This window comes from Alligator sinensis, unplaced genomic scaffold (assembly GCF_000455745.1).
Source record: "Alligator sinensis unplaced genomic scaffold, ASM45574v1 scaffold2513_1, whole genome shotgun sequence".
Lineage (NCBI taxonomy): Eukaryota > Metazoa > Chordata > Crocodylia > Alligatoridae > Alligator > Alligator sinensis.
The window spans coordinates 32,504-44,771 of NW_005843426.1; the positions used below are offsets into that span (position 1 = coordinate 32,504).

Genomic DNA, 12,268 nt, shown 5'->3' on the forward strand with positions numbered 1-12,268 from the left:
TCAGAGCAGCCATCGCCCCTGAGATGAACCCTGAGATGAAAGTTCCCGTGTCAGGTGATGAGCTCATCAAAACCTGGGGTCAAAGTTGTGTCACAAGCCCTGTCGAGAGGCACAGCCTGCCCGTGCAGCCACTGCAAGGGGCACCTTTGCCCTCTCTGCCCAGCCCGGTCAGGGCTGCCCTCCACTGCTTCCCTAGAGCAGCTCTGGGCCTTCCCAGCCCCAGCCTGGTCAGCACGTGGCACATGGTTGCCATCCATCCCCCGGGGACCACAGTGGGAGAGGCCCGGCCCTGTGCTGGACTGCAGGCTGGTGCTCTCCCTGGGGCGTGTGGTGGGGCTTCTGCCCCCAGCCCCCCCGCGGGCAGGTGCACTCTGTGGGAGGCTCTGGTTCACACTTCCCCTGGGGTGTCACTTTCCATTCAAGGTGGGAGCTGTCACTCCCCCACTGTCAGTAAATGGCTGCAGTGGTTGCACATTGAGAGCTTTTGAGGCTGTGGGTAGGTCCAGAGGAAGAGAGTGGCTTTTGCACCCCATCATTTCTCTTCCTCTGCCCCCTCACTCATGGGCAGCTCCATCGCAGAGCTGCAGTGAGAGCACAGGGCACGCTGTGGGGTTGGGCTCCCATGGTAGTGCTGCCTTCAATTCTGTGAGTACTTACAGCATTTAAGCCTGGCCTCAACACCTCAAAGTGGCATTGGCTTTCCTAGGGGAGGCGGCAGGACAGCCTGGCATGTTGTACCTGAGCCTGGCTAGCACACGGAGCATGGGCCCAGCCTGGACTCTGCCCACCAGTGCAGCTGTGCCTACCAGCCCCAGTTCCAGCAGGCACTCGTGGGCTTCATCTGCAGAGTTAATAAAATGGTGGCAAATCGAGTCAGGTTCCCATGCAAGGGCTTCTATGGGGCAGCAGTAAAACAGCAAGCAAGCCAGCAAGCGCCTGTGGCTTCAGGGCCCAGTTTAATTGGTCTGGGCTGGTTTATGAGGCAGGCTGTTTCAGCTCTCACATGGCCCAGGAGTGACTCTGTAGCAGGGCATCACCCCGGCATGGGCCCCAGGGGACCTCCAGCCTAGCTAATTACTGCTAATCGACCAGTCCCACTGCAAGGGCAGTGGGCTTCGGCTGGCAAGTGAAGCGGACAAGGTGGCCATACAGCCAGTCCCAGCCTCGCCACCATCTGTCCTCTCAGCTGTGCTTTGGGTGCTGGCTTGGGACCCTGGATGGCTGAGTTCAGCTCCAGGCTCTGCTGCTGGCCTGGGAGTTTCTTGCCCTTGCCCGTGCCTCGGTTTTCCCATCTGAAATGAGGGTCAGGCTGGTTCCTGCCTTCATGCAGTGCGTTGGATTTAAAGATGAGAGCGTTACCAAAGCTGTAAACATTTGCAGGCAGGTCCAGGTGGCTGAGCTCTGGGCCTGGCTGTGGTTACTGGTTTCCTGGGTTGCATCTCTCCTCTATGCAGGTCTTTCAGGGCTGGGCTTTGGGGTTGCACCTTTGTCCCCATGCACCCAAGGACCCGAGTGCTTTCCAGTAAGCCTTAGCCTCACTGGGAGGGACACAGGGCCGCTGCTGCAGGGCAACCACCTCTGGGGTGAAGCACAGTAACTCTTTAACCACCCACCACGGCCAGAAGTAGCAGAAAAGTCTGGCCTTCCCTGGACCTGCAGAAGGGATTCAGTAGTGCAGGAGATTACCCAGGCTGAGGGTTGGCCAGGGAAGGTGCCTTGGGGTCCACCATGCCCATGTGTGGGCCAGGCCTGGAGTTTGACTCTTACACTATACATGGCTCTTCCAGCAGCAGCTCCACCCCACATTCAATAGGAACCCAGGAAGAAGCATGCTCAGATCAGTGCCAAGCCGCATCCTATATCAGTGTTTCTGGTGCCATAGACTTGCAGGGGCCTTTCTGTCCGATAAAGACAGGTCCTTCCCCACCCTGTCCTGTGGGTGGCTAAAACTGCAGGTGTGCATAGAAGGCCAGGCCCGGCCCAGCCCAGCCTGGGTGCAGTGTCACGGCAGAAGTGTGTGTGCTGGGCCTTGCTCCCAGGGCCAGGCTGGAGGGTGCTTGGGTGTCCTGTGACTCAGCCAGTTTCTGGCACCTCTTTGCCTTGGCTACTGCTAGAACATGAGAGTGGGTGCCTCATGCAGTGTGCCCCCGCCCACAAGTAGCACGGCGGGCTCTGCGGAGGGAGGCAAGGGCTGGAGGAGTAGCCTGGTTTTCCCTCTCTATGCATTGGAGCATACATTTTGTGGCCCCTTCTTACTGAGTGGCAGGACCTGAGAGCGAGCCGCCACATAGCAGCTGCTTTGTGCAGTGCCAGGACGATGCTTGGCATCCAGCCCGGGCAGGGATAGACGCTCACCCAGCACTCCTGCAGCCTCTCCCTGCTGCCTCCAGGCCCTGGCTCGTCTGCGGGTGCTGAGCAGGCGCTCCTGGCCTCCGTCTCCTGCCAACGGGCACAGCAGCCAGCAGAGGGCACTACGCACCCGTCCAGCTGCCGGCCGGCCCCCTCTCCAGCTGTTTGGCACTTGCCCTGTCTGTGCATGATGTTTGTAAAAGCTTGGGCATGTCCATTTGGTTCCCATCTGCCGTGCCCACCCCCCGTATCCCGGCCAGGTTCTTCTGTCACCAGGGACTCTGCTAATTCACAGGAAATCGGGGAGAGCTTAATTGTTTTCTCCTCTTTTTTTTTCCCATGCAGCTGAACAAAAGGTTCATCCTCAGTTTTCTCCATGCCCATGGGAAGCTGTTTACCAGGATTGGGTAAGTGTGCAGGATGTTTATTTTATTTTCCTACATTACAAGTCTTTTTGGAATTTAATATTGTTAGCAACTAGGCTGTGTTTGTAACTGAGGGCACAGGGTGTGAATTCTTGCAGGCCTAGCCTCCTGCTTCTCATTCTCCCCCTGAGCCACCTTCCAGCCTTGCACTGTGTGGTGTTTGGGTTCTGTCTCCTTTCCCCCACCTTGAGGCAGCGTCATGGTGGGGATGCTGGGGGGTCTGCGGGGAGCTTGGCCTTGGCCTTGGCCCCAGGGTGCATGGCATTCCATGGGAATACCAGGAGCTGCCTTGCATTTCCTGTCTGTCCCTGGTCCCCTCCCCTCTATGGCTCATTCAAGCCTTCCGCACCATGTTCTTTGCCAGCAAGAGGCTGCTCTGGGCCTTGCTGGCTGCTCAGCTTCATCAGGGAGTGTTTGCAGTCCCATGGCTGCAGACCTGTTGTCCAGTGTGGCAAGACCCGCCTGACCCCTCGCTTCCTTTGTCACCGTTTGCTGGGAAGCGCTTGGTTAAGAGCTCCCCTGGCTGTGGGAACAGGACTATACAAAATGCCCTTGGCAATGTGTGTTATAAGTGGGTGTCAGACAATTGAGCGGCCTTCCTCAAAGCAGGGCAAGGCTGATTCAGGCCTGGGCTCACATCCCAGCCTGAGCACATGGGTATAAATCAGGGAGTGTGCGTGTGGCCTAGTGGCCAGCAAGCTTTCCATGGTGCCTTGTCTGGGCCCTGTCTAGGCAGAGGCTGGTGCTGCTGGGTGTCTGGGGTTCTCTGTGCTTGTTGCCTGGTGCCTGGGCTGGCAGTAAGACCTCTTTTCCAGTTGCTCTGGTGTGATGGTGTGGCCTATTTTCTGGTCCCTACCTCAGGAGTCCCTCTTCGTGTGGTAGACATCAGCTCTGGCAGCATTAGTCTCCTGCCTGCCAGTGCCCTACAGGGAAGTGTGCCCTCCTGCCAGTGCCCTGCTGGGGGTCTGCCTCGGCCCCTCCAGTCTTTAATAGTTCCATGTACTACCAGTTGCAAGGCACCCAAGTGAGCCCAAGGCTGTCCCTTGACAAGACGGTCCTTAGGGTGGTATCTTTCTGCCCCCGGCAGTGCTGTTCTCAGTCTCTACCTGGGTTTCTGTCTCCCCCCTTCCGTGGAAAAAGGGAATGTGTCCTATGGGCAGGAGGATGTGTCTGGGCAGTCTCACTGAGCAGCACCACGAGCTCAGTATAGGTAGAGTCCCAGAGCCTGTCCCCGGGAGCTTGTGCTCCAAGGGACAGATCTGCCAGCCAACCTCCCATCCTTCAGGCATTTGTGACCTTCAGGTGGGCTTTGGATCTCCTCTGTCAGTGAGAAGTGTGAGCCACCCTGGCCCACTGGGGGACAGCTGTCCTCTGGAGGGCAGGGGCTAGCTGCCCCTAAATAGCACTGTGGATCCCTGCCTGAGTCCCACTAGTAATGGGGGTGTGGGCAGCAGGTTGGGCCACAGCATGGAGTCAGGGAACTGGCCGTCCCCCTGCACACGGGAAAGCTTGGGGCAGCTGCAGCTGCATTCCCCTGTATGCGGGTGCCATGCCTGGGGACTGGCCTGTACCGACCTCTGCTGGGTCTGTGCTGGCTGGTTCTGGTCTGAATGCATGGGCGAATGCGTGTGTGGGGATCATTTGTAGGTTTGTCTCCTGAGACTCTCACAAAATTGAGATGCAGCCTCTGAGGAGGTCGCTGCCCAGGACAGTCATGTCACAAGGCCCAAGCATGTCATGACCCAGGAAGAGAGATTGACTGGCGCAGCTTCTGTGCTTAAAAAAGGCAATAGGTGGGATATGGATCTGCCATGCCATGCAGAGGCAATCTGGGATCAGGCAGCTATCGAGGGCTTGGGTCTCGTGCTGAGCCCCAGAGGCCGGTGGTTCAGAGCAGGCTTGTGCTCTGTTCCTATCTGCCTGAGTTGTGTGCTCGGTCAGGGGGATCAGAGCACGGCTGCCTGGGACAAGCGAGCCTTCACGCCCGAGGGCCTCCAGTGTCCCAACCTAGCCACGGTGTTTGGTCCCTTACTGAGTAAAGGAAAATGGGAGCAGACGTCTGCCCCAAAAGGGCCTTTCCCCTTAGCGTGCTGGTGCTGGGAGGGTGCTGCTGTTCTGTGGTGAGCTGCATGTGGCGGGGAACCTTTACGAGCAGTCCTCTTGCTCTCGTTGTGCTCCTGGCTCCCAGACACCAGGGCGGTTGTGTCTTCGTGGGGAGCAGCTGTGCTGTGCAGAAAGGGGCCAGGCTCCTCCTGCGGGGCTGCAGAATGCTCGGGCTGTTGCAGCCAACATCGATGTGGGGAGAGAGGAAGTGGCTGACTGCACAACTTTAGCAGACGGTGCCGAGGGAGCGGGCAGCCCTGCTGCTGGGTAGCGGGGGGCTGTTAAAAGGCATCTGTGAAACACAATTGAGAAGAAAGCCAGAGCTGTCTTTGAAAGCAGAGCTGATTGCTGCCCGGCCTGCGGGACTGTTGGGAAAGCCCAGCAGAATTGCCTGCAAGTTACCAGAAAGAGCTCGCTGCTGCAGTCTGCGCCCCCAAAACCTCGGGTCTGACTGTCTGGGGAGGGTGAATGGGTGCCCTGAGGGAGAGGGTGGGGCATGGTAGGGAGCCTGCGTCTTCTCAGGGCAGTTTGGCCTTTCCTTTGTGCCTCTGGAAGTGGCAGTGCCTGTGCCTTGTGTTCCGGGGGCAGGACCTGGCAGGTGCCTCAAGGGACTGCAGAGATCCCTGGCTAGGAGAGGCCCCTGGCTGCAGCTGCATGGGGTCTGTTGTAGGGGTGAGCTGCAGGATGACCCTTGGAAGCAGAGGGAGGGACCATGTGCCCGTGGAAGTACAGGATGCTGCCCTGAGCAAAGGGGGAGCACAGGGTGCCCATGGCCCTGGAGAACGTGATGCCCCTTCCAGTTTGCTTGTGGGCTTCATGGCTGTGAGGTGCTGAGCATGCTGTGGGTGTCCTCTAGACCCTGCTCTTGTAGGCAGCTACATCACATGAGCCCTTCCTCAGAACAGCCAGGCCTCCTTTGCATGCTCATTTGCTTGGGTGGCCTGGCTGCTCCTGCTGGATGCTGCCCTGCCCCTGGCTGCTCGGAGGTTAGACCCCTACTCCTTTCCCTGGCGATGCTAGATGAAGAACAGTGTCACCGTGTCTGGCTTCCTTGGCTGGAGGTGCCAATGAGTGCTGTGGCCTGTGGTGCTGAAAGGCCATTCTCAGGAGGCCAGGCAGTGCATGTGATGCTTTCTCCCTCCTGGCGAGTGCTAGGGGCTGCGTGAGCGTTCCAGGAAGCCGCTGTAGCTCTGACACGGGTGTTCATGCACTGACCATTGCCATCTGAGCACAGCCGGCCTTTAGTCTCCAGAGGACTGCATGGCCTTCTCCCATGGCCAGGCTGGGGCTTCCCAGTGGGAGGGAAACCACACAGCCCAGGGGACTCTTGGTGCTACTGCAGGCTGAGCTGGGGCCACCGTGAGAAAACCCCACACCCAGAAATAGCCCTAATGACATTTGCAAGGGAAGCTCCCCCCCAGCTCCCAAGCTGGTTAGTTAGGCTGTCGCCTCATGGCCTTGCACTGCGGGGCTGTCCCAGAGGTGCTGGGGCTGCGAGGAGGACATTGGTGTTTCAGGGTCCCATGGCTTGGCCCAGACTCACAGCCTCTCTCTCTCTGTCTGCAGGATGGAGACGTTCCCTGCAGTGGCTGAGGAGGTCCTGAGGGAGTTCCAGGTGCTGCTGCAGCACAGCCCACCTCCCATCGGAAGCACCCGCATGCTGCAGCTCGTGGCCATCAACATGTTTGCAGTGTACAACTCCCAGCCCAAAGGTATGGCATGTCCTCAGGGGGCAGGGCAGGGCCTGGGCTTGCTCTATGTGGGATGCTGATGGAGGAGAGTGGGTGGGGGTCCTTGGACTTCACATGCAGAGGAAGCAGAGCTGCCTCTCAGCTGCCTCTCAATGTAGGGGGATGACAGCGGGAAGGGCCCCAGCTTGCTGAGATCCAAGGGCTTCTCCAGGGGCAGAGCGAGGCCTCTGCTGTGCCCCAGAAGGGCCTGTGCTCTGTGTAAGACCAGGGTAGCTGGCCTGAGGACTGTGCTAGCAGGCGTGTAAAGGGGGCAACAGAGTGAGAGGGTGCGGTTCATTATGCCACCCTGACAGCCAGAGTTCCCCAGAATATCATGAAGCACTGGTGGTCTGACAGGCATGCCCTGGCCTGGCTCCCTGGCATTGACAGAGGCCCAAAGCACCAGCATCATTGCTGAGCCTGAGCGCTTGGAGGAGGTGAAGGATGCTGGTATCTGGATGCTGGTGTCTGGCCTGGCTTGCCCCAGGGAGTCTGCTGGGAAGCAGAGCGGCTGTTCCCTGACACCTGGGCTCTGCCATTGTAGCACTGAGTCTAGCCAAGTGAATGCCCCAGGCCTGCACTCTCACTGCGATGCAGTTTGAGTCTCCTGGGGTGAGTTCCTCTTCCTCACAGCCGACAAAGTGAAGTGCGGCAGCAGGTGGCTGTGCTTCCGGGCACCGTGCGTGCATGCAGGGCCTGGGCTGTGCCCCCAGGCAGGAGGAAGCAGTGCATCTATGCCAGCTCCACAGTATGTTGCTTTCTCCCCTGCCTTGCTGGCATGCTGCCACTGTGCCCAGGCTGCGAGGTGCATACCAGCCCACAATGCAGTGTACTCCATGCCCCAAAAGCCTTATGCCCTAAGCTCGGCCCTGTGAGGCAGCTGGCTAGTTGGGGCATCCAACAGGTTCCTGGTGGGTGAGGCCACTGACTGTGTGAGCTGGCAAGTGCTGGAGAGGCAGGAAGTGCTCCCATGTCTGCATGGCCCCAGGCCTTGTGGACAGAGGCTGCGTGGAGGAGCGTACGGCATCACTCCTGCCCCACAGGCACCTCCCTCTGCGAGGAGGAGTCCCCACATTCACGACCTTGCCACAGGAGCCATGTGAGGCACAAGGCAGCTGCATCCCCCTTTTGCTTGATGCCAGCTGACCCCAGCAAACCTTAATCTTTCCCAGCTTCGAGGAAAAAGCTGGTGACTTGCAGAGCCCCCCAGAGGGTTGAGTCACTGTGTACTGAGGGAGAGTGGAGGCACAGAGGGGCAGGGCATGCAGCCAGCCTGGGACAGAGGTGAGGGTACAGTCCAGCAGTCTGGGCCCCCTGGCCCGCTGTGCTGCTCTGTCCTGGGCTGTGCAGTGGAGCCTGCAGGGCTGGGACAGACAAGTCTGAAAAGGGTTCTCTCCCTCCTGCATGATGAGGTGCCAGCTACTCCTGGCTTCCGGTCTCTGCAGAGGGCGGCCCCTTGGCAATCCAGGGCTCAGCAAGGTGCCTGCAGTGAGTGGCCGTGAGGAAACGGTGGAGGGCTGGATGGTGCTGTGGTTGTCTGGTGTCCTGCTGGGCCACAGTGTTTCCAACTCCTAGTGCTATTGCTCACATGCTGGGGCCTGTCCAAATGCCCCGGGATCTCCAAGGCACTCAAGTGAAGAAGGCTGGAAGACCTGGGCTTGAGGTGCTGAGAGCTGGGCTCTGAGGAAGAGCAAAAGGACCTGGGGCTTAAAATGCTTGCCACGTTGCTGCCAAATGCCTGGTGCACAGTAGAGGCATTGGCTCAGCGCCCTGGTGTGTGGGCTGCCGTGGGCAGGGGCCGCGTGGAGGAGCACTCTGCAGCGCAGGCTGGTGGGAAGATGCATGTTTCCATTTCCCAGCACATGAGTCACCTCTGCGTGCTGCCCTTGCATGGACAGTGGCGGGAGGGGCCTTGTGGCTCATCAGCATCTGCAGAGAAGCATCTGGAGGAGCCTGAGAAGCCTTAAGACCTTTGCCTGCTCCTGGGTGAGGCAGGCGCCAAAGGGAGCGGTGAATTGGAAGCTGTTCTGCCCTGTGTCCTTCCCTGTCGGTGTCTGAACCCCTGGCAGGGTGTCGTAGGGGCCTGCAGACACAAGGCCCCGGCGCAGCTGTACTGGCTTTGCGGTGTCTGCCTTGGGCGGAGTGTGGGTCTGTTCTAGTGCACGGGCCTGCGTGTGCAGACTGACTGCGTGTCCAGTCACCGTCTTGAGGGCACAGAGGGGAGTTGGTTCTGCTCTGGGCCTTCTGCTGCCCAGTGGGTAGTTGCCTGCTTGCCTCCCCTCCAGAGGATTTCCAGGCCCTGTCCCACGAGGGAAAGTTCCCTTAACTTTCCTGACTGTCGACTGGGCCCACTCTCAGGAGGGTCAGACAAGGATACCACAGCTGCTGTGTGCACTGAGGACCTGCTCTGGAGCTGGCAGTGGCAGAGCTGTTCTGTCAGGCCTCTGCAGTGTAGGTGGGGCCAAATGTGCTACATCTGGGGCCAAGCCACCTGCCCTCTTGAAGCTGGGCAGCAGGGTGGGAGATGGGACTGGCCATTTGTTTTCAGGCTCAGGTGGAGCCAAGAATCCCATGTGGGAAGGTTTCTCCTTGGCTGTCCATCACCAAATGGCATGCAGTGATCCCGCGCCCTCCACTGGCGTGCAGGCAGTCCAGGGCTAGGGCTTTGCAGAGAAAGGGCCTGGTAGTGCTAGGGCAAGTCCAAGACTGGGATGGGAGAAGGGCCTCCCACTAAAGAGGGGACAGGAGCCTGGGTGCAGGCTCAGCACTGAGCCTGGCTGTGGTTAGCATTGGGGTTAGCACTTCCCAGCCTGAGATGTAGGTGGCGGTGAGATGGGGTGTCCTGTGGGGACTATGTTGGGTGGCCACATTCAACAGTTTGGTGGCCATCTGCACATGGGGCGCGCAAGGAAGTTTGGATCTCCTCATCCTAACCACAGACGCTCCAAGAATTTTAATTTTTTTTTAATTCCGTAATTTGGGGAAATAAAACTCTGGTTTCTGAAAAGGCTAATTGAAGCCGTGCTTGCGGCGGGGGCATCTCGGTGGGGAGAGAGAAGCCCCCTCCCAGCCCATCTGTGCCCAATTTACTCCAATCTGGCCTCTCTAGGGCTTTTTTCTTTCTCTCTCTCTTTAATAATTTGTTTTATAATTCCTGGAATCAAGCCCCTCTCAGACACACTGTTTTATTTTACTGTGTTATTGGATTATACTTCCTATAAATCACTGGATGGTATTCATAGGCCACCACCGGAATGGCTTCCCCTCTCCCCCAACGGGCCCTCTTTCCAAGCACATGCACACTGAACTGGGGGCACGGCAGAGGGCACCCGAGAGACGCGTCTTGGAAAGTCCAGTGCGGTGGCTGGGCTTGGGGCACAAAGGAGCAGGCTGCAGCACCTGGCTGCCTTGCTGTGCGCTTAGGCCTGTTGCACCACGTTGCCTGGAGCATGCGAGGAGCCGGCCCTTGGTGAGCAGATGATTTGAGCGAACACGTCAGTGCATTGCAGGCCTGTCCAGGGATCCTCTTTGCCCTGGTTCCTGACTGGTTGACCTGGCGAGAGTCCCTGTTGGACAGTACGAGGTGAAGGAATCGGCAGCATAGCGTGAGCACCTGGTGTGGAGGCCCTGCAGCTGGAAGGTGGTGGTCATGTGGAGATCTCAGCTGGGCTTGCACGGCTGTGGTGGACTGACGGGTGGCTTCGCTGCCCCCCTGCTGCTGCGCCTGCCTCTGCTCTGAGCCACCATGTTTCGCTTTGCCGACCACAGCTGCTCCAGCTTGCAAACGAAACGGTGAGCCCTTAAAATATCCCCCAAGATGCTGACACGCCTGCCCTTGGCGGCAGAGCTGGGCCCGACCTTGGCCCGTTGCTGCAGCGTGCGCTTGGTTTCCCACAGGGGACCAGACTGACTTTGAGAGCTCGCTGCAGCATCGGAAAAAGGGCTCAGCCGGACGTGGCGACTGCTCATCTTGCGCAGGCCACGTCTCAAGGGCTGTGACCACATTGTGCGCCTTGGAGCAGACAATAGGTGTTGGGAGTCGAACCCAAGGAAGTCCAGTGCATTCAACTCGGGTTAAAAATAAAACCCTGCTGGGGACGGCAGCCTTGGTTTGGTGAAGTTTTAAAATTAGGTTCAAAATGAGGCTTTAATGAAACCTCAGGCTCTAGAGAGCAGAAGCAGCAACATGAGCACTCTCCAAATTCCCCCCCGCCCCGTTAAGTGTCTGCCTCGCCAGGATCTAGCTGATTTCTCAGAGCAGAGCCACCCATGCTCTGTGTTGTCCCAAGCAGAACGCCAGGGGCAGGGGGTCGGGGCTCCTGCATCTGCAGGTCAAGGGCAGCTTGCAAAGGGAGGGGTCTCTCCAGCTGGGATGTGGGACCCAGTTAGAGAATTCCCCAGTTGGCGCAGCAGGGCTGGGGCCACGCTGGGTTTAACTGCTCCAGAGCTGTGCTACAGCCCTAGGACAGTCGGAGTACCTATGGGGAGGTGGGGGGTTGCAAACCCAGCTTGTATTCACGTTATGGGGTTCCTCTGCTGGGTAGGAGGCATGGTCCTGGAAGGGGCTTGCAGGGGGTGCAGTCTCTAGGGTAGGTTGGGTGTCAGTCTTTAGGGGGAGGGTTCAAAAGGACTCTTCCCAGAGTGCTGGAATAGGAGAAGTTTGTCACTAACTTCCTCCTTCCTTGCTGGTCTGGGGTCTTGGCCACCCATGAGTCTGGAAGAGGAAAGTTCCAAGCTCGGGGCCTTCTCTAACTGGGCAAAGGAGAGGGGGAAAGAACGGGGCTGCCCTCCCCTCCGTGTGGCTGCCAAGGGCAAAGCACACACCAGGGATCGCTGCTTGCACAGAGCGTTAGGTTCCATCCCAGCCTCGTGTTGAGGCCTGGGGCTTGACCTGTTTGCACACTGTAGTGCCTGGAGCCCTGCTCCTGGGCCAGGCCCTCACTGCTCGCACAGCAGAGAGATGGTCCTGCCCCAGTATGTGGTGCCTTCGCCTCTGCTTCGTGCCTGCAGCGTTCCCCTCGGGAGAAGACATGACATGCAGCATGCCTTGCTGCTTCCACAGCCCTGCAGGAACTTGGCCCTGGGGTAGCGGGAACCTCCCGTGAAACCCGGCGGCTGTGCTGAGCGGTACTTGGTGCTGAATGTGTGGGACCAGACTGATGAGGGATTTGCAGCAGTCTGGAGGTGGTGGCAGCGCTTCAGGCTGCTCTCACGTAGCTGTGACGCTTGGGGTTTGGCAGCAGGCTGGGAGCCGGGAGCTCCCGGTCTTTCAGGGAGGGCAATGTGCTGGTCTCAGCCACAGGATGCAGACAAAAAGTTCAGGTAAAGCCGTTGGCTCCGATGTGCTCTGAGTGCACCTCTGCTGAGCCTTCATGGCTGGTGGCAACTGTGTTTAGACCAGAGTCTTCCTTTGCTTATTCCCTTCTGCTTCCTGTTTAAAAGGCAGATTGTCACATATTTGGGGATTTATTTACCGTAATTGGAGTTATTTTCCTGGCTTCTGGCTTTTACCCGCTGATGCAAGACTCCTCAGCATACCGCGTGTCCAGAAAGCCATGTGACTTTTTCCCCTTTGCCACAAGTGCCAGCAGGAGATGCAGAAATCAACACGCTGCAGGGAATTTCCACTTGAAGTTCAGGTTTCTGATGTCTAGATGTTGG

General features: G+C 58.5%; 1 protein-coding gene across 4 annotated transcripts in view; it reads left to right on the top strand.

The window, feature by feature from the left end:
* Positions 1-12,268, top strand: part of SMG6 (SMG6, nonsense mediated mRNA decay factor) — a 113,365-nt gene that overhangs the window by 24,892 nt on the left and 76,205 nt on the right. For all 4 annotated transcript variants that reach the window (XM_006038664.3, XM_025195196.1, XM_025195197.1 and 1 more), the window contains 2 exons: positions 2,695-2,756; positions 6,444-6,589. In XM_006038664.3, coding sequence (XP_006038726.2) covers positions 2,695-2,756; positions 6,444-6,589 — 208 coding nt within the window. The remainder of the gene's footprint in view (positions 1-2,694; positions 2,757-6,443; positions 6,590-12,268) is intronic.